This window comes from Oncorhynchus keta, chromosome 10, assembly GCF_023373465.1.
Source record: "Oncorhynchus keta strain PuntledgeMale-10-30-2019 chromosome 10, Oket_V2, whole genome shotgun sequence".
Classification (NCBI taxonomy): Eukaryota; Metazoa; Chordata; class Actinopteri; order Salmoniformes; family Salmonidae; genus Oncorhynchus; species Oncorhynchus keta.
The window spans coordinates 39,661,536-39,684,465 of record NC_068430.1 but is presented as its reverse complement, the minus strand read 5'-3'; the positions used below and the strand labels follow the sequence as shown (position 1 = coordinate 39,684,465).

Genomic DNA, 22,930 nt, shown 5'->3' with positions numbered 1-22,930 from the left:
AAAATAAGAATAAACTTTATTGTGAAGCCAAGATTAATGGTATAAAGAATTATGGAAAAAAGTAATTTCGCTACCAAGAGTGGTAAAGCGGCCTTTACTGTTTCTAACAGCAGACCTATAAGCTTGCTGCAAGCTCTTAGCAAACTGTTGGGAAAAATTGTGTTTGACCAAATACAATGCTATTTCTTTGTAAACAAATTAACAGACTTTCAGCATGCTTATAGAGAAGGGCACTCAACATGTACCGCACTGACACAAATGACTGATGAGTGTTAAGGGAATTTTTATCTATAATGACTAATTATGTATACATTTCAATCAGGATATACTAATCAGAATACTATTATGTTACTGTATATGTACTAATCAAAATACTAAATGTATATGTATGCATTTTCTTATCTGATCCCAGTACTGAAGTGAATGTGGTCAAGAGTTTAGTAACAATGACGGTCTGTTCCTTGGTACAAATGAATCAGACTGGCTAGAATGCTTATCTACACAAGAAAACCTTGACTCGTAAATTATATTAAATTGGTAGGGAGACGGATGTGGGAAGGCTTGAGACACAGCCTTGGTACTGGAACGGAGATGGAACGGGGTAGTGTTAGAACTAATGACGGCATTTTAGGTTTATAACCTGTGGTAACCTGTATTGTGGCAGTACTCTCTTGAATAAAGTCTGTTACTTGACTTTTAAGATCGGGCTCTGTCCATTCCTATAAAATAAGGGTCTTACAAATCCTTATGAATTGACAGAGTGTTTAATTTTAATTGGGAATTAAAACAGAGGAATCAAATTCCTTCAACAGAGTGGTTGAAAGAAATTGATAATAAGAAGATAGTGGGAGTTGTACTGTTAGATTTCAGTGCAGCCTTTGATATTATTGAACATAACCTGTTGTTGAAAAAACTTAAGTGCTATGGCTTTTCAACCTCTGCCATATCGTGGATTTAGAGCTATCTATCTAATAGAACTCAAAGGGTTTTCTATAATGGAAGCATCTCTAATGTCAAACATGGAACGTGTGGTGTACCGCAGGGCAGCTCTCTAGACTCTCTACTCTTTTCTATTTTCACCAATGGTCTGCCACTGGCATTAAACAAAGCATGTGTGTGTCCATGTATGCTGATGATTCAACCATATTTGCATCAGCAATCACAGCTAATGAAGTCACTGAAACCCTTAACAAAGAGGTGCAGTCTGTTTTGGAATGGATGGCCGGTAATAAACTGGTTCTGAACATCTCTAAAACTAAGAGCATTGTATTTGGTACAAATCATTCCTTAACTGCTAGATCTCAGTTGAATATGGTAATGAATGGTGTGACTGTTGTAAACTGTCATGGTCAAAATATATAGATTCAATGGTTGCAAAGATGGGGAGAGGTCTAGCCGTAATAAAGAAATGCTCTGCTTTTTTGACACCACACTCCAAAAAGCAAGTTCTGCAGGCTCTAGTTTTGCCTAATCTTGATTATTGTCCAGTCGTGTTGTCCAGTGCTACAAGGAAATACCTAGTTAAGCTGCAGTTGGCCCAGAACAGAGCGGCACATTTTGCTCTTATTTGTAATCAGGGGGCTAATATTAATACTATGCATGCCAGTCTCTCTTGGCTAGGAGTTGAGGAGAGACTGTCTACATCACGTCTTATTTTTATAAGAAACATTAATGTGTTTAAAATTCCAAATTGTTTGCATAGTCAACACACAGCTCTGACACACAAACTTATCCCACCAGACATGCCACCAGGGGTCTTTTCATAGTCCCCAAATCCAGAACAAATTCAAGAAAATGTACAGTATTATATAGAGCCCTTATTGCATGGAACATCCTTCCATCTCATATTGCTCAAATAAACAGCAAACATGGTTTCAATAAATAAATAAAGCAACACCTAGATAGTTTGTGTGTATGCATTGAAATGTATGTAGTTATGTCCTTGAGCTGTTCTTGTCTAATGATGTTCTGTATTATGTCATTCTGTATTATGTTTCATGTTTGTGTGGACCCCAGGAAGAGTAGCTGCTGCTTTTGCAACAGCTAATGGGGATCCTAATAAAAGACCAAATGAGCAAGGCAAAGGCAACAAGCCTGATATGGAGATGGTGCAGAGATGGCAGGAGCAGTGGAATAGGCATGTATTTCAAGTACAGAGGAAGGTTGGGGAAAGTAGAACGGCAGGAAGGGACAGAAGAGAGGAGCCGATTTTTTACAAAATTAAAGGTGAGACCCAGCCGGTTGAATAAGATCTGAAATGTGATCGAAAAGCATCCAACAGGAAAGTGTTATTCTTGCCATTAAACAGGTACAGTGGAGCATGTATTGCTACAGTGTGACCAGTTTCAGAGGGAAAGAGACACTGAGATCTAGTATGAGGGAAAAGGGGATACAGGAAATTAGTTTAATTAGAATATTGAGTAGAATGTTATTATATATAGTCTCAAATATTTGATATTTTTAAGAGCAACGGGGCTGGCAGATAGGATTTAGTTTCTCACTGTCTCTGGACCGCACTCCAGTACAGTAGGTGGCAGTAATGTACCATAACGTTGGATGCCAACTACTGATAAACCCCACCGAAGAAGAAGTTGTGTTACTGGCTCAGTGGTGTCACTGCACTTGCTTGTGTCGACATCTAACGTTAGCTATGTGTTATTTAATGTAATGACATTTACACGACCATACTTTTTACACGCAATATTCAGGTAAGAAGGCGCATTTATTATTTATTCCAGTGGTTGTTTTACTTGTGAACTGTGCAGCTATTTAACCGGCTAATTGCTTGCCAGATAGGTCAAAGTTAGCTGGCTAGCTAGTTAACGTTAACTGTCAATAAAAAAACGAAAGTCACGATAACATCTTTGCTTCACTGCTTTATGGTAACGTTACTCATTTGATGTCTACTTTCTGGTCATTTTAAGTAGCTGCCAACCATAGAAATGTCTAGACTTTCTGGCTCCCTTCCTAATCCAGTTGACCACACTTGCTTGCTATTTAACGTTAGTTGTTTTTGACTGGGTCTCAATGTCAAAGTGAGCCCATGTGGTCAAACAGTTTACAGGAAATAAATATAGTCTAGTCCAAGTAGCCTAATGTTACCGTTACTCCTTAAAGTGGAACTGACAGCCTTTTAACTACGTTGCAGATATGAAACACAATCATAATATCAGTAAAAAAAAAAAAAAAATCGAATTCCCAGTTTATGATTAAAAACTAACTTCATAAGATTTTTAAAAAAATAGGTTTTATTTAACGCTATTCCATGACATGTATATTGGGTGCGTTCATACTCTGATTTCAGAGCACTCTTGTCTGAGTGTACATATTATACACATTTGCAAAATGTAAAAAGTCAAGGGGTCTGAATACTTTCCAAATGCACTGTATTTGCAGAAATTCATTCGGGTGTATTTTGTGGCTTTTGGCGAATGCATTCCAATGATCAGAAGTCGCGCTATTGCTACTGCCTGTGAACACAGTCCAATTCAAAGGAAATGATGGCAGGCCCGTGTGACAAATGCCTTATTTGCCTATAACCCTATTGCAGCTTTGATTGGCTATGGGTCACCGGTCTGTGTAGACTTCTGTCCTTGAAAATATGTTTTTATTAGGTTTTATTGACTAATTCTATGAATTTATGAAAAGATGAAAATGACCATATCTAAGTGCTCGCTTGTCAGAAATTGTACAAAAAAAGTGTCATATTCTTCCTGGCGGTGTATATGACCAGATTTGAATAATATTTAATGTTGCTAAATCGTTGTCAGTTCCAGTTTAAGGTCCAAAGACCTTAAGTCATTTTCAGAAGTAGACTGGCTCTGGCAGCCAATACAGCATCTAAACGTGAATCGGTTCTTCATTGCGATACAGTTCTTGAAATATAAAGCCTTTTACTTTCATATCACAAATACAAAACACACTTACTGTACACTGTTTTAACCGGCTTTATCACAGCTGCAGCCAACAGTATTTTTCTTCTGTTACCTGCGCTAATTATCTGTCTACAGTCTGTTTTCTGTAAACACATGCTGTAACATGGATAAATGCCCATGTGGGAATACTAACTCTAACCCTATAACGGTGTGTCTCAATTTAATGTATTTAAAAAAAAAATATCACTGTGATATGAAAGATGAGGGCCTTATGCTTCCAAAAACGTAATGTAAGCGATGTGTGTTAATGTTCAGACAGTGTCGGCGCTATTTACAAAACTCCACCGTACAAAATACTCCTTTGTCCAATGACTCTTATGTGTACTATAATGGAACTGAGAGTCATGATCAAGGGCTAGTCTCGTGTATGCAGTGTAGGTTGCAGGTTCAAACATATACCTTACATAACTTCACTGTTTGAAATACTGCTAGTTCATTTTAATCTTCTCAATGGAGTAGTGTGGATATAGGTACAGTGGCATATCCCATCCTTGCATTGAGGTATGTTTTCTGACCCATATCTCACACCAGCACCACAGTGTCTTAATGTAACCATGATTGCGTTCTGACCTCAGTGTAAACTATCATAACGGAATGGTCAATATATTTTGGCAAGGCCTATAGCCTAGTATAACATTTTAAACAACTTTATAAGATGTGCTAAAGTTGCTACGCTGTTCATTCAGCCCTCTGAGGCATTTCTAGGTCAAACTGTTCCTTGTCTTGTGAGGAATGTAGCCTAAAGATTTGTGCTTCAGTCCTAATTTAGGCTGTTGTACCTTTTAAAAGAGATTGTGTGTGTGCAAGGTCCTTGTTCCGTTAGGGAGGTGACAGATATGGAGTGAGCTGTTTTTTACAGATTAGGTCTGGTAGAGAGAGAGGAGGGGGGCGAGCAGAACTGCTTCCACTCTGTTCTCTCTCTTCTGCCCTCATTCTTCTCAGTATCATGCGTCTGTTCTTGGGAAGAATGAATGACCGGGACTGGTAATTTGACAATTTTGACTGAGTAGTCCTGTACACAGGTGCTATACAATTTAATTTGATTCACATTAATTGGGGTGTAAGTCCAAGGTTGACAATGGATAAGGAGTCGTTCCATGTCATTTCAGCATGCCATGACACCCACCATCTCAGATTGTTCTGAAGTTGTTTCTGTAGTTAGAACCAACCAAAATAAAGCATTCTTGAAACATTATTTTGTTGAAATTTAATTTGATCTCAGAGAAATTAAGAATTGCACACATTGGCCATTTTTTATTTATAGGATTCAGATAATATTAAATAATTATATTACCTAACATCTGATTTGGGACCAAACTTATTCCTACCCATTAGGGCTGACCACATTTAGTCGATTGTTTGGACGATAGGCTGCTGGTCAAGCATGATTTTTTTTTTTTTTTTGTCGAGCAGTGGCAAATAAATTATTTTTATATATGGCACACAAGTCACCTGTCTGAGTGGACTAATTCATTATGGAGGCGTCAGGGATGGCACACCAGTATCACCAGTAGTAACCTACATTTACCGTTAAATTAACACAATTTATCATCTAGAATGTTTGTTTGGTTATTTCTGTTGATACATTCAGCATACACTGAATGAAAATATAAATGCAACATGCATAGTGTTGGTCCCATGTTTCATGAGCTGAGATAAAAGAAAAAGCTTATTTCTCTCAAATGTTCTGTACAAATTTGTTTAAATCCATGTTAGAGAGCATTTCTACTTTACCAAGATATGCCACACCTGTCAGTTGGATGGATTATCAAGAAGCTAATTAAAAAGCATAATCATTACAGATATGCACCTTGTGCTGGGGACAATAAAAGGCCACTCTAAAACGTGCAGTTTGTCAGGCGCCACAATGCCACAGATGTCTCAAGTTTTGAGGGAGCGTACATTTGGTATGCTGACTGCAGGAATGTCCACATGGAGCTGTTGCCAGATAATTGAATGTTAATTTCTCTACCATAAGCTGCCTCCAATGTCATTTTTAGGGAATTTGGCACTACGTCCAACCAGCCTCACAACCACAGAGACCACGTGTCTGGCGTGTTGTGTGCGCGCAAGTGGTTTAATGATGTCAACGTTATGGTATGGGCAGGCATAAGCTAAGGACAACGAACACAATTGTATTTTATCGGTGGCTATATGAATGCCCAAAAATACCTTGACGAGATCCTGAAGCCCATTTCTTTTTTGTCAATTTATTTGTTGTCTTTTGTTTTGAGCACTCCTGTCAATTTTGATTAAGGGCACTCACCTGATTATGCGTAGAAGGAGACCTAGGCTGCCTGGCCTGCATGCAAATTTAGGCCCCAAAATTTGCCCATTTGGGGATCTGATACTATTTCTGATTGTCTTAACTCAGCATCACTTTGGAGCTTCTCAAAGTAAGTTTTTCTTCGCCTCAAACAGCAAGTAAATTATGTCTATTTTTACATCCATTGAGAATGACAATAGTTCCTCAACTGTTTCCAGCTCTATCCCTTGCAATAACCACTCACCATGAAAGGGGAAACAAATGTGATGCTCTGATCCGGTGGAAATTTCATAAAATAGGCCTACCTGATTACCCATTCTCCTTGCGCAAATAGCCTACATTTGTGTCTCTGTCTGTCTGGAGCTCACTGGCATGGGAAACAATGTTGCAAGTTTGCTAGCACTAATTTAGGGCCTGACCAAGTTAATAGTTGAAACATATTACAGCCTTATTCTAAAATGGATTCAATTGTTTTTTTATTTTTTATCTCTCAATCTACAATACCCCATAATGACAGAGCAAAACGTTATTTAAAAAAAAAAATGTTGGCAAATAAATAATAACTTTTATCATATTTGCATAAGTATTTGGTCCTATATTCAGTACTTTTTTGAAACACCTTACAACCTCGAGTCTTCTCGGGTATGACACTACAAGCTTGGCACACTTGTATTTGTGGAGTTTCTCCCGTTCTTCTCTGCAGAGCCTTTCAAGCTCTGTCAGGTTGGATGGAGAGTGTCGCTACACAACTATTTTCAGGTCTCTCCCGAGATGTTCGATTGGGTTCAAGTCCGGGCTCTGGGCTAGGCCACTTCAGGACATTGAGACTTGTCCTGAAGTCACTCCTGGATTGTCTTTGCTGGGTGTCCTGTTGGAAGGTGAACCTTTGCCCCAGTCTGAGGTGCTGAGTGCTCTGGAGCAGGTTTTCATCAAGAATCTCTTGGTACTTTGCTCTGTTCAGCTTTCCCTCGATCCTGACTAGTCTCCCAGTCCACGTCGCCGAAAAATATCCCCACAGCATGATGCTGCCACCACCATGCTTCACCATAGGGATGGTGCCAGGTTTCCTTCAGACGTGACGCTTGGCATTCAGGCAAAACAAAGCATGATTCGTTGACAATTATAATCCAAGCCCAACCTTATTTGTTGTCTTTTGTTTTGAGCACTCCTGTCAGTGTGACACACTGAGGTTCCAAACTCAGTTTTAGACTAGACTGACTTTGATAAAAATGATCCTATTTACACTTTGTAGTCAATTTTGACACCAGAATAAATGTTTGACTCGTCAATCCCACAGACCGTTTTCAAAGGGATTAGTTTATTTTTAGGGGCAGTCGCTCTTTACAACTGAATTCATGAGAATCACCCTGCTCCCTTAGGGGGCTATCCCTATGCAATTCTCATATGAATACTTTTCCTATAAGCCCAAAATATTGATTAAGAAATGGGCGAGGGACTACAATGTTGGGACTACAATGTTGTAATAACCTTAATAAAATAAATAATTGCATGGAAGTCTCGTTTTAAAAAAAAATGAAATGATCAGGAAACAGCTCTATCTATTGTGATTAGTGACATTTACCATTAAACCCAACACAACCCAAAACCATTAAAATTGCAAATCAATACACAGTGTGTTTGGGACTTTTACCATTGATGATCATTACAGACCATACCATTGAATCCATTAGAACTGCTGTAGCCTAATGGTTTGTTTGTTCAACAGGAATGGTCTAACAATAACTAATCCAGACCTTTCTTGAAGAGAGAACAACACACAAAGGGGTGGTTTCCTGGACACAGATTAAGCATAAAAGACCAACAAACTGATTTGCTTTCATGGAGGACTGGCTTGAATTGTGAGGATGACCACACCATTTTTTTTCATCATGAGGCAAATCTATTGGTTTTCTGCACAAAGTTGCAAATAATATGTTGTGATCTATTTAATTAACACGAGACCTGCAAAATATATAAAAGACTGGCGGTATTGCGGGAACAGCTGCATTTAGTGAACAAAACCTGGGGTTTCCGCACTACTTCATGGTAAACAATATAAGTGACTTCAATTATTCTCTCTGAACAGGGAACACATTACATAGAATGGAGAAGCAATACTACAAGCCGCAGCTTCATACTACTGGTCAAACATAGTGTATTCAGACCCCATCCCCTTTTCCAAGTTTTGTAACATTATTATACATTATTTTTTCCTCATCAATCTAAACACAATACACCATGATAAAGTGAAAACTAATTCATAAAAATAAACAGACACCACCTTTTTTTACATATGTATTCGGACCCTTTGCTATGAGACTATAAATTGAGTTCCAATGCATGCTGTTTCCATTGATCATCCTTGATGTTTCTACAACTTGGAGTCCACCTATGTTAAATTCAATTGATTGAACATGATTTGGAAAGACACACACACCTTCCAGAAGGAGAACCATCTCTGCAGCATTCCACCAATCAGGCCTTTATGGTAGAGTGGCCAGATGGAAGCCACTCATCAGTAAAAGGTACTCTACAGCCCGCTTGGAGTTTGCCAATAGGCACCTGAAGGACTCTGACCTTGAGAAACAAGATTCTCTGTTCTGAGGAAACCAATATTGAAATCTTTGAACAATGACAACTTTTTCAACTTAATGTAATACATAAATAAAATCAATTGAGTCTCAAATAAATGATGAAACATGCCCAATTTGGTTTAAATAATGCGAAAACAGTGTTGGAGAAGAAAGTAAAAGTGCAATATGTGCCATGTAAAAAAGATCATGTTTAAGTTCCTTGCCCAGAACATGAGAACATTTGAAAGCTGGTGGTAAAGTATTCCCTGTTCTTCAATATTCTCATTTAAGAAGTTTTAGGTTGTATATATTATAGGAATTATGACGCGTAGGCTATTTCGCTCTATATACCATTTGTATTTCATATACCTTTGACTATTGGATGTTCTAATAGACACTTTAGTATTGCCAGCCTAATCTAAGGAGTTGATAGGCTTGAAGTCATATACAGCACTGTGATTCAAGAGTTGCTAAGAGCAGCTGGCAAACGCAATAAAGTTTGAATGAATGCTTAAGAGCCTGCTGCTGCCTGCCACCACTCAGTCAGACCGCTCTATCAAATATCAAATCATAGACTTAATATAATAAACACAGAAATACGAGCCTTTGGTCATTAATATGATCAAATCCGGAAACTATTATTTCAAAAACAAAACGTTGATTCTTTAGGTAAAATACAGAATCGTTCCTTATTTTATCGAACGGGTGGCATCCCTAAGTCTAAATATATTTAGCAACATTGCACAACCTTCAATGTTATGTCATAATTATGTAAAATTCTGGCAAATTAGTTCGCAATGAGCCAGGCGCCCCCAAACTGTTGCATATACCCTGACTCTGTGTGCAATGAACCCAAGAGAAGTGACACAATTTCCCAAGTTAATATTGCCTGCTAACATGAATTTCTTTTAACTAAATTTGCAGGTTAAAAAAAAATAATTCTGTGTATTGATTTTTCTGATAAGGTAAAATGTTTCTGTTTCTGTGTCCATATGATAAGGTAAATATATCCAATGCAAAGAAAATCTACATTTAAATGGTATTAATATTAATTTGCAGAAGTCGGAAGTTGACAAACACCTTAGCCAAATACATTTAAACTCAGTTTTTCACAATTCCTAGTAGAGAATAATAGTAGAGAACATTATTTAGTTCAGCTTTTATTTCTTTCATCACATTTCCAGTGAGTCAGAAGTTTACATACACTGAATTAGTATTTGGTAGCATTTAAATTGCCTTTAAATTGTTTAACTTGAGCCAAACATTTCTGGTAGCCTTCCACATGCTTCCCACAATAATTTGGGCTCCTGACAGAGCTGGTGTAACTGAGTCAGGTTTGTAGGCCTCCTTGATTGCTCACACTTTTTCAGTTTTGCCCACACTTCTATAGGGTTGAGGTCAGGGCTTTGTGATCGCCACTCCAATACCTTGACTTTGTTGTCCTTAAGCTATTTTGCCACAACTTTGGAAGTATGCTTGGGGTCATTGTCCATTTGGAAGACCCATTTGCGACCAAGCTTTAACTTCCTGACTGATGTTTTGAGATGTTGCTTCGATATATCCACATTTTCCCTCCTCATGAAGCCATCTATTTTGTGAAGTGCACCAGTCCCTCCTGCGGCAAAGTACCTCCACAACATGAAACTGCCACCCCCGTGCTTCACGGTTGTGATGGTGTTCTTCGGCTTGCAAGCCTCCCCCCTTTTCCTCCAAACAGGGTCATTATGGCTTCATCAGACCAGAGGACATTTCTCCAAAAAGTACGATCTTTGTCCCATGTGCATTTGCAAACCGTAGTCTGGCTTTTTTATGGCGGTTTTGGAGCAGTGGCTTCTTCCTTGCTGAGCGGCCTTGCGGGTTATGTCGATATAGGACTTGTTTTACTGTGGATAGAGATACTTTTGTACCTGTTGCCTCCAGCATCTTCACAAGGTCTTCTGCTGTTATCCTGGGATTGATTTGCACTTTTCGCACTAAAGTCTGTTCATCTCTAGGAGACAGAATGAGTCTCCTTCCTGAGCGGAATGACGGCTGCGTGGTCCCATGGTGTTTATACTTGCGTACTGTTGTTTATACAGATGAAGGTGGTACCTTCAGGCATTTGGAAATTGCTCCCAAGGATGAACCAGACTTGTGGAGGTCAACAATTTCTTTTGAGTTCTTCGCTGATTTCTTTGGATTTTTCCCATAATGTCAAGCAAAGAGGCACTGAGTTTGGTAGGGTAGGCCTTCAAATACATCCATAGGTACACCTCCAATTGACTCAAATTAGGTCAATTAGCCTATCAGAAGCTTCTAGAGCCATGACATAATTTTCTGGAATTTTCCAAGCTGTTTAAAGGCACAGTCAAATTAGTGTATGTAAACTTCTAACCCACTGGAATTGTGATACACTGAATTATAAGTGAGTGAAATAATCTGTCTGTAAACAGTTGTTGCAAAAATTACTTCTGTCGTGCACAAAGTAGATGTCCTAACCAACTTGCCAAAACTATAGTTTGTTAAACAAGACATTTGTGGAGTGGTAAAAAAAAACAAATCCCACGGAAAGTTTCCACCTGTGAATAGTCCACAAAATGTGCAACATTATTCAAGTGCCAGTTTTGTCACAATCACCCAGCACTTGTGGGGACTGTTCAAGGAGAGTTGGGCTGAAGCGTTAGGTTGCAATTAGGACAAAGTGAATTCCTTTCCTGGAGGACTGGCTTGATTTGTGAGGATGACCACACACTCTATTGGTTTTCTACCCAAAGTTGCAATGAAAATGTTGTTATCTATTTAAACACAAGAAACCAGCTAAATGGATTTAAGAGTTTGGTGGTATAGCAGGAACAGCGGCATCTAGTGGTCTGAATTTGGTACTTTCCCACTACTTTATGTTAAATAATGCAAACGTCGATGACCTAATTTCTCTGAACATGCGAAAAATAAAGTAAAAAATCACCAGATTCACAGGGAATACATTACATGGTACTGTATGTAGAAGCAATACTCCAAGCCACAGCTTCTTACTACTTGTCAAAAGTCAAGAACTGATACTGTATAATCCTACAGGTTTTTAGTTTGTGATTGGCATGAGGGGTCTGAGTGGCTTTTGTGTTGTTTTTTTCCCCTCATGTCTTACTCACTGGTAGGAAGAAGTTTGGTCCAAATCGGATATATTATCTGAATCCTCTAAATTTAAAATGGGCTATTTGGTTTCAACGAATTAGCTTAATTTCTCAGGGTTCAAATTCTATTTCTGCAAAACCTTTCATGAGTGCTAATCGTGTCGATCTGAGATGGTGGTTGTCAAAAATCTCTCATGATTTTTGAGGTGGAACGACCCAAGGGTCTTCTGATATCTCTTGTATGGGCATTTGTAAAGCTGTACTGTGTAAATGAGGTCAGGAGGTTTTTGTTGACTTCACATTGAGGGAAGTACTGAATAAGATGTATTCTAACCATGGTGACCATATTGAGGTCAATTCAAGGCTTTTGTTATGTTCTCACTATTAGGCTAATATGAGGGAAGTGGTCATGTGCATTTCTTGCAGAGTCATTTTTGCTGTTGCAGAACTAGTTACTAAGCATCAATATCAGTTGTCTCCTGTCATAGCTTATCGATAGCTTTAAGAGTGCTTATTTCCCATTGTTATGAAAAACTTTGGAGGTTACTTTTGTTTAGTTTATCCTAACTCCTCAAATCCTCAATTTTCTATAGCGCGCCTGCTCTTCTCAGGCAAAGCAGTATTAAGTCTAGAAATGGTGGAAGGAAACTGAACTCTAACCGTTCACAAACATGGATCCTTCTGTGATTTAGTGGCTGACTAGAATGAATGATACCCACAATGACCAGAGTTGAATTGGTCAGGATTTTAAGACTAGATAGTTTAAAAAAACTCTAAATAAGAGTGTTACTGGTCTCTGCAGTGTTTGAAATTATATTTTTCTTAATATTTTTGTTTTAATTTCAGTTGTCTGTTTCCAGACAGATCTCCAGTCCCTGCGTTTACAGAGCTCCCCCTCCTCTCGGGCCCCCCTTTAACCTCACTCCACCCTGATGAAGACAGCGTGGGAAGCAGACCAGGAAGGTAACTTATGATAACAGAAGCACGACACACTCACTCCTACGCCTTACTGTGGTCAGCTCAGCACACATGGTGCACTATAGGCCCTATGCCTGCCTACACAATACATAGAATTGTAGAATTGCTTTACTAAAACTCATTTATTGTTAACATTTCGGTCCAAGACCTTTTTTACAAGACAATGTGAGATTCACACATTGTTCTAGAATATAGAAATGCTTTTGCAAAAACGTCCTGCACTACAAAGAGAAGCTTGGTAGTGGGAGTGATAACTCTCTTCTAAAGTGCACACAATAGATTCACTTACAGTGCCTTCAGAAAGTATTCACACCACTTGACTTTTTCCACATTTTGTTGTTACAGCCTGAATTTAAAAATTATTCTATTTTGATTGGCCTACATACATTACCCCATAATGTCAAAGTGGAAAAGCTAAAATGTCTTGAGTCAAGTATTCAACCCCATTTGTTATGGCAAGCACCTCTTGTGACTAGAGGGCAGTATTTTCATTTTTGGAAAAATAACATTCCCAAAGTAAATGGGATATTTTGTCAGGACAAGATGCTAGAATATGCATATAATTTACAGTTTAGCATAGAAAACACTCTAAAGTTTCCAAAACTGTAAAAATATTGTCTGTGAGTATAACAGAACTGATATTGCAGGCGAAAGCCTGAGAAAAATCCAATCCGGAAGTGCCTCATGTTTTGAAAGCTCTGCGTTCCAATGCGTCCCTATTGAGCAGTGAATGGGCTATCAACCAGATTACTTCTTCTACGTATTCCCCAAGGTGTCTACAGCAATGTGACATAGTTTTACGCCTTTATGTCGAAGAATACCCGTAAGCGGCTACATTGTGTAAGTGGTCACCTGATGGCTCTCAGAGTGATTCTCGCGTAAAATACAGAGGTAGCCATTTTTCCAATCGGTCCTACTGAAAAAACAATTGTCTCTGTGGATATATTATCGAATAGATATTTGAAAAACACCTTGAGGATAGATTATAAACATATTGGAATATTTTTCAGTGTTGTCGTGACCGCAATTTCCGGTCGATTTCTCAGCCAAACGTGAAGAACAGGAGCGGAGCTATTTCACCTACAAAAATATAATTTTTGGAAAAAAGGAACATTGGCTATCTAACTGTCTCATGAGTGAAAACATCCGAAGCTCATCAAAGGTAAACGATTTAATTTGATTGCTTTTCTGATTTTCGTGACCAAGTTACCTGTTGCTAGCTGGACATAATGCTATGCTAGGCTATCGATAAACTTACACAAATGCTTGTCTTGCTTTGGCTGTAAAGCATATTTTGAAAATCTGAGATGACAGGGTGATTAACAAAAGGCTAAGCTGTGTCTCAATATATTTCACTTGTGATCTTCATGAATAGGAATATTTTCTAGTAATATTTATGTCCGTTGCGTTATGCTAATGAGTGTCAGTCGATGATTACGCTCCCGGATCCGGGATGGGGTGTCACGGGATGAGGTTAAGTAAGTTCAGGTGTACACATTTGCTTAACAAGTCACATATTAAGATGCATGAATTCTGTGTTCAATAATAGTGTTTAACATGATTTTTGCATGACTTTGTCATCTCTACCCTACACATACATTTATCTGTAAGGTCCCTCAGCTGATCAGTGAATTTCAGACACAGATTCAACCACAAACACCAGGGAAGATTTCCAAATGCCTTGCAAAGAAGGGCACCTATTGGTAGATGGGTAAAAAAAAGAAGCAGACATTGAATATCCCTTTGAGCATGGTGACGTTATTAATTACACTTTTCATTACACCCAGTCACTACAAAGATACAGGTGTCCTTCCTAACTCAGTTGCCGGAGAGGAAGGAAACAGCTCAGTGATTTCACTGTGAGGTCAATGGTGATTTTTAAAATATGCTGAACAAAAATATAATCGGAACATGTGTTGATCCCATGTTTAATAAGCTGAAATTAAAGATCCCAGAAATGTTCCATATGCACTAAAAAACGTATTTATCTCAAATTCTGTGCAAAAATGTGTTTACATCCTTGTTAGTGAGCATTTTCCCTTTTCCAAGATAATCCATCCACCTGACAGGTGTGGCATATCAAGAAGCTGATTAAACAGCATGGTCATTACACAGGTGCACCTTGTGCTCGGGACAATAAAAGGCCACTCTAAAATGCACAGTTTTGTCATACAACACAATGCCGTCGATGTTTTGAGGGAGTGTGCAATTGCCATGCTGACTGAAGGAATGTCCACCAGAGTTGTTGCTAGAGAATATAATGTTAATTTCTCTACCATAAGCCACCTCCAAAGTTGTTTTTGAGAATTTGACAGTACATCCAACCAGCTTCACAGCTGCAGACCACGTGTAACAACACCAACCCAGGACCTCCACACCCGGCTTCTTCACCTGCGGGATCATCTGAGACCAGCCACCCGGGTAGCTCATGAAACAGGAGTATTTATGTCTGTAATAAAGTCATTTTGAATAGCTGGGCCTGGCTCCCCAGTGGGTGGGCCTATGCCCACCCATTGCTGCACCCCTGACCAGTTATGTGAAATCCATAGATTAGGGTCTAATTTCACTCTTTCAATTGACTGATTTCCTTTATAAAAACTCTTACTCAGTAATATTGTTCGCGTTTTATATTTAGTTCATTATACAATTTACAAAAATCACAATTTACAAAAATACACCTTATGTTACAAGTATAAGTACTGTAATTACATGCATGTGTTTTCAAAAGTCAAATGTGGAATTAAGCATAAGGTGTGTTTTGGAAAAAGTACTTTCATCAAGGTCTTTCTAGGTAATATTGGTATTAGGATGTGTGGTTCAAATGTATTTTAGATGTATATATTGAATGGGATCTAATGGACAAATGGCATAACATGATATTACATTTACATTTAAGTCATGCCTATAAATTATCGAAATATGTTGTATATGGACCGAAAACTCTCTTGGGATCAATAAAACAGTATAAGTAAGTGCTAAAACAGGTACACATGTCAAAATGGGGTATCCTCATTTAAGTTGTGTGCTTACTCTTTTCTGAAACACAAACTCCAGATTGTGGCTTTGAGTAAATTAAATGGGGTTTATATTAGAGGTCGACCGATTTAATCGGAATGGCAGATTAATTAGGGCCGATTTCAAGTTTTCATAACAATCGGAAATGGGTATTTTTGGACACCAATTTGGCCGATTGAAAACATTTTTAAATTAATTTTAACACCTTTTATTTATCCTTTATTTAACTAGGCAAGTCAGTTAAGAACACATTCATATTTTCAATGATGACCTAGGAACGGTGGGTTAGCTGTCTTGTTCAGGGGCAGAATGACAGATTTTTACCTTGTCAGCTCGGGGGATTCGATCTTGCAACCTTACAGTTAACTAGTCCAACGCTCTAACCACCTGATTACATTGCACTCCACGAGGAGACTGCCTGTTACGCGAATGCAGTAAGAAGCCAAGGTAAGTTGCTAGCTAGCATTAAACTTGTCTTATCAATAAATCATAAGCACTAGTTATAACTACACATGGTTGATTATATTACTAGTTTATCTAGCGTGTCCTGCGTCGCATATAACCGATGCGGTGCGTATTCGCGAAAAAAGGACTGTCTTGCTCCAATGTGTACCTAACCATAAACATCAATGCCTTTCTTAAAATCAATACACAGAAGTATATGTTTTTAAACCTGCATATTTTGCTAAAAGAAATCCAGGTTAGCAGGCAATATTAATCAGGTGAAATTGTGTCACTTCTCTTGCGTTCATTGCACGCAGAGTCGGTGTATATGCAACAGTTTGGGCCGCCTAATTTGCCAGAATGTTACGTAATTATGACATAACATTGAAGGTTGTGCAATGTAACAGAAATATTTAGACTTATGGATGCCACCTGTTAGATAAAATACGGAACTGTTCCGTATTTCACCGAAATAATAAACATATTGTTTTCGAGATGATGGTTTCTGGATTCGTCCATATTAATGACCTAAGGCTTGTATTTCTGTGTGTTATTATGTTATAACTGAGTCTGATTTTATAGAGCAGTCTGACTGAGTGATGGTAGGCACCAGCAGGCTCGTAAGCACTTTCGTGCATTTTGCCAGCAGCTCGTCGCTGTGCTTCAAGCATTGAGCTGTTTCAACTCCCGAGATGAGGCTGGTGTAACTGATGTGAAATGGCTAGCTAGTTAGCAGGGTGTGCACTATAGCGTTTCAAACGTCACTCGCTCTGAGACTTGGAGTGGTTGTTCCCCTTGCTCTGCAAGGCTTTTGTGGAGCGATGGGTAACGCTGCTTCGAGGGTGGCTGTTGTCGATGTGTTCCTGGTTCGAGTCATGACTGCAGTCAAATTCCACTTGACCGTTTAGTCATGGTAATTCGGATTGTCCAAGCTCTGATGCTGCTGATGGTCATTAGTACCCTACCAAACATGCTAACTGCCTGGTACTCAGCACTCTATTGTCCCTCTAATCACTCTGACATGAAAATGAAAATGAACCGTGGGAAGAGTGTCCTCCATTCGCTATTTAAATGCCTACAGTAAATTACTTTTTTTTTCTGCCCCTGTTTTCGAGACCCGGTGCATGATAATCGTCTATTCTAAATCAAAACAAATTTCACATATACTAAATAATATATGTCAAGACCAGATAAATCAAAAAGTTGAATTGGTGGCAATATTAGCTGAAAACTTGTGAATTATATATGATCAATTGTGTGAGATGCCCAGCTTAAGGCAAGAAACAGCCATGCATTTGCAACTTTTTAAAATCATTGTCGCACACCTCATGTAGCCTTGCCCATAGGCCTATAAGGTTTGTATCACAACTAAAGTGGCCAAATTTATGGTCACTTTTGAGAATGGTGTTTTCCTGCTAATGGAACAAATGCGCATATAGCCTACTGCCGTGTACGCATTTCTGCACTAATAATGTGAAGAAATAGTCAAATAGTTTCTCAACATTTTAACTTCTTGGATATAGGGGGCGCTCTTTTAATTTATGGATAAAAAAACGTTCTCGTTTTAAACAAGATATTTTGTCACAAAAAGATGCTCGACTATGCATATAATTGACAGCTTTGGAAAGAAAACACTGACGTTTCCAAAACTGCAAAGATATTGTCTGAGTGCCACAGAACTAATGCTTCAGGCGAAACCAAGATGAAATTTCATACAGGAAGTGCCCCAGATTTTAAATGTGCTGTGTTCCAATGTCTCCTTATATGGCTGTGTATGGGTCACGAATGAGCTTAGACTTTCTGTCGTTTCCCCAAGGTGTCGACAGCATTGTGACGTATTTGTAGGCAAATCATTGGAAGATTGACCTTAAGAGACTACATCTACCAGGTGGCCGCTTGGTGTCCTCCGTTGCAATTATTGCGTAATCTCCAGCTGCGTGAATTTTTTGTTTGCTTCGAGGAGAAACACAGCTGCCACTAATTATTTATCATCGAATAGATATGTGAAAAACACCTTGAGGATTGATTCTAAACAACGGTTGCCATGTTTCTGTCGATATTATGGAGTTAATTTGGTAAAAAGTTTGGCGTTGTAGAGACTGCATTTTCAGATTTCTTTTCTTAGCCGGAGACACCTGAAACCCCAACTTCTTTAAGGAATACCTAGGATAGGATAAAGTAATCCTTCTCACCCCCCTTAAAAGATTTAGATGCACTATTGTAAAGTGGCTGTTCCACTGGATGTCATAAGGTGAATGCACCAATTTGTAAGTCGCTCTGGATAAGAGCGTCTGCTAAATGACTTAAATGTAAATGTTAAATGTGATGAACAAAACGGTGTGATTTCTCCTACACTAATCTTTTTGGAAAAACTGAACATTTGCTATCTAACTGAGTCTCCTCATTGAAAACATCCAAAGTTCTTCAAAGGTAAATGATTTTATTTGAATGCTTTTCTTGTTTTTGTGAAAAGTTGCCTGCTGAATGCTAGGCTTAATGCTATGCTAGCTATCATACTCTTACACAAATGCTTGTGTAGCTATGGTTGAAAAGCATATTTTGAAAATCTGAGATGAGTGTTGTTAACAAAAGGCTAAGCTTGTGAGTGAATGCATTTCTTTCATTTCATTTGCGATTTTCATGAATAGTTAACGTTGCGTTATGGTAATGAGCTTGAGGCTATAATTACGCTCCCGGATACAGGATTGCTCGACGCTAGAGGTTAAGCTAAACGTTCTCATCTGTTGCGTAAACCTCATTGCTTAAAACTGTTTTTTTTTTAAAAATGCTAGTCGTATTAATTTGGGATCCATCGCATCCCACAACTGTCCCAGTCTATGTTTGGATATTTATTTCTAGCACCGAATAGAATATGTAAACTTTTGTACTATGGGGGATAGTAGATTGACATAGGCTACTGCTTTTGCTGTTTGTTAAACCTACTCATCTTGTTGGCTGATGAAAAGTAAAGGACAGTTCTTCCAATATCTTTAATATGCGTCTCAGATTTGGATAAGGATGCGCGCAGTTGGGTCCCCGATGTGTCTGTCTTCACTTTTAGCCTGTGAGAAAGACCCGATCACCAGACAATGAGAGGTGCTTCGGAATGCATCCGGGAGAATGAAATTATAATTATTATATTCAGCCTAAGGGCGCAATGGCCACTGGCTGCAAAAGGCATGGGCTTTTGGGGGAGGAATTACAGCCACACAAAGGGGATGCAGCCGGGAAATTTGAGGCATTATCAAGTGCTTGTCAAATTGTGAATGAGAGATTGATGAACTGTGTACAGCCTGCACAAAAAAAACAAAGCAAAGCGCATGCCTTTCATGCAACTTTTTTCAAATCATCATTAGTCGCATCATGTAGCCTTAGAATGTGTTAAAAATCAAAACATATAGCCCAAATATGTAGCACAAATAAATGTACATAAATAACTCTAATCATATAAGACTACCTGTTTCTTTGTTAACCGCTCAATGCAGAATAGCTGCATGTGCGACTTCCCTCAAATCGTTTGGAGGAAATATATTTATATTTTATTCAGCGATGTTTAATTGTATTCAGAATACTATAAAATAATGCCACAGAATTCTAAGAAATATTGTCTGCTAAATTATCTTGTGTAGCCCACAGCCTTATGGCATAGCCAGATCAGGCCCTAACATAAGGACAACTCAGAGTATGCTATTATGTTCTTCTGAAATAGACATTTTCTTCATATCATGTTTCTTTAGACCTGTCTAAAATAAATAATGGATTTATTGTGATGGTGTAGGCTATATTACATGGATTTATTCGATTTGTTTTAAATGTAGTTTTTCCAAAGGTCTGCATCAGTGGCTTGTATGCTGTGCGTGAAAGCCAGGAGATGCTAAATAGGTTTATGCTAATTAATGCTAAATTAACATGAGACCGCTTTTCAAATCAAATCAAATTGTATTTGTCAGATGCGTCGTAACAACAGTTGTTGACTAGCAGGGAAATGTGTACTTACGAGCCCGTCTCAACAATGCAGAGAAGAGAAGATAAATAATAGTAAAGTAAGACAAGTAATAATAAATACACAATTAGTATTGGAAGTATTCAGACCCTTTGCATATAGCAAAGACTCGAAATTGAGTTCAGGTCCATCATGTTTCCATTGATCATCCTTGAGATGTTTCTACAACTTGATTGGAGTATTTTATTTTTATTTAACTTTTAAATTTAACTAGGCAAGTCCGTTAAGAACAAGTTCTTATTTACAATGACGGCCTACCAAAAGGCAAAAGGCCTCCTGCGGGAATGGGGGCTGGGATTAAAAATAAATTAAATAAAAATATAGGACAAAACACACATCACGACGAGAGACAACACAACACTACATAAAGAGAGACCTAAGACGACATGCCATGTGTTGCTGCCATGCTAACACAGCATGGTAGCAACACATGACAACAACATGGTAGCAACACAACATGGCAGCAGCACAACATGGTAGCAGCACAAACATTGTTGGGCACTGACAACAGCACAAAGGGCAAGAGGGTAGAGGAGACATTACGCAAAGCAGTCACAACTGTCAGTAAGAGTGTCCATGAATGAGTCAAAACTGTCCAGTTTGAGCATTTGTTGCAGCTCGTTCCAGTCACGAGCTGCAGCGAACTGAAAAGGTGAGCGACCCAGGGATGTGTGTGCTTTGGGGACCTTTAACAGAATATGACTGGCAGAACAGGCAGAACAGAACATGTGGAGGATGAGGGCTGCAGTAGATACCTCAGATAGGGAGGAGCGAGGCATAAGAAGGTTTTATAAATAAGCAACAACCAGTGGGTCTTGTGACGGGTATACAGAGATGACCAGTTTATAGAAGAGTATGGAGCGCAGTGATGTGTCTTATAAGGAACATTGGTGGCAAATCTGATGGCCAAATGATAAAGAACATCTAGCTGCTAGAGAGCAGCTTACCTGCCGATCTATAAATGACGTCTCCATAATCTTTACATGGGTTTGATGGGCATCTGAATCGGGTTGTGTTTGGCAGCTGGGGTGAAAGAGTAGCAATTGCGATAGAGGAAATCAAGTCTAGCTTTAACCTTAGCCTGCAGCTTTGATATGTGCTGAGAGAAGGAAAGTGTACTGTCAAGCTCTAAACTACCTCAAGCTCTAAACCCTCAGAGGTAGTAATCACACCTGTGGAGTACACTTGTGTGTGTGGTAAATTGAGTTGATTGGACATGATTTGGAAAGGCACACACCTGTCTATATAAGGTCCCACGGTTGACAGTGCATGTTAGAGCAAAAACCAAGCCATGAAGTTGAAGGAATTGTCCTTAGAGCTCCGAGACAGGATCGTGTCTGGGGAAGGGTATCAACAAATGTATGCAGCTTTGAAGGTCCCCACAGTGGCCTCGACCATTCTTAAATGGAAGACGTTTGGAACCACCAAGACTCTTCCTAGAGTTGGCCACCTGGCCAAACTGAGCAGTCGGGTGAGAAGGGCCTTGGTCAGGGCGGTGACCAAGAACCCGATGGTCACTCTGACAGAGCTCCGGAGTTCCTCTGTGGAGATGGGAAAACATTCCAGAAGTACAACCATCTCTACAGCACTCCACCAATCAGGCCTTTATGGTAGAGTGGCAAGACTGCAGCAACTACTCAGTAAAAGGAGTAAACTAGGAATAAAAGCTATTAACTATTTAGCAGTCTTATGGCTTGTGGGTAGAAGCTGTTCAGGGTCCTGTTGGTTCCAGACCTGGTGCATCGGTACAACTTGCCATGCGGTAGCAGAGAGAACAGTCTGAGTGGCAGGAGTATTAGACCATTTTTAGGTCCTTCCTCTTACACCGCCTGGTCTAGAGGCCCTGGATGGCAGGGAGCTCGGCCCCAGCGATGTACTGGGCCGTACGCACTACTACCTGTAGCACCTTGCACTCTGATGCCAAGCAGTTGCCATACCAAGCCGTGATGCAGCCAGTCAAGATGCTGTCAGTGGTGCAGCTATAAAACTTTGAGGATCTGACGACCCATGCCAAGTCTTTTAAGCCACCTGAGGGGAAAGAGGCATTGACGTGCCCTATTCACGACTGTGTTGGTGTGTTTAGATCATGTAGTTCGTTAGTGATGTGGACACCGAGGAACTTGAAGCACTATGGGTGGCGTGCTCAGCCCTCTGTTTCCTGTAGTCCACTGTTACGGATACAAGTATCCTGTGTGTGTATCCTGTGTGTGTGTTTCTTTTCTCTCCTCCTCCCCTCACAGGTGAAAATCATCACTCCCCAATCAGTCAACAATCAATCATCAATCAGAAGACACACCTCCTCCTGCTTCCTACCCTATCACAGTTCCTTTCCCTTGGTTTAAAAACCCCATCAGTTGTTTGCTCTAGAGCTCAATCTCTCTGTAAATGCCACATCTGTAGGTCTGTTTTTCGCTCTCTCTTTGTGTATTAACCTCTCTTTTGTTTGAGCACCTCCATAGCACTTTTTCATCACCTGTGAGTATTGATTTGGTTATGGTGTTTGTTTGCTGGTGGGAAAAGGGGAAACCAAGACAAGTTGCCCATGGGCATACACTACCCGTAGGTAGACTTTGTTAAATACACTAGTTAGAACTGGGCGGACCACC

At 39.3% G+C, this 22,930-nt stretch overlaps 1 protein-coding gene across 5 annotated transcripts in view; it reads left to right on the top strand.

Moving 5' to 3' along the window:
- The first annotated feature begins 2,580 nt into the window (after positions 1-2,580).
- LOC118388691 (natural resistance-associated macrophage protein 2-like) overlaps positions 2,581-22,930 on the top strand; it is a 45,766-nt gene continuing 25,416 nt past the window's right edge. For 3 of the 5 annotated variants that reach the window (XM_052527003.1, XM_035778048.2, XM_052527004.1), the window contains exons 1-2: positions 2,591-2,708; positions 12,731-12,847. In XM_052527003.1, the coding sequence (XP_052382963.1) occupies positions 12,817-12,847 (31 nt within the window). In that variant the 5' untranslated portion in view covers positions 2,591-2,708; positions 12,731-12,816. Of the gene's footprint in view, positions 2,709-12,730; positions 12,848-22,930 lie in introns of all 5 variants that reach the window. The other 2 variants (XM_035778049.2, XM_035778047.2) reach the window with 2 other exon arrangements.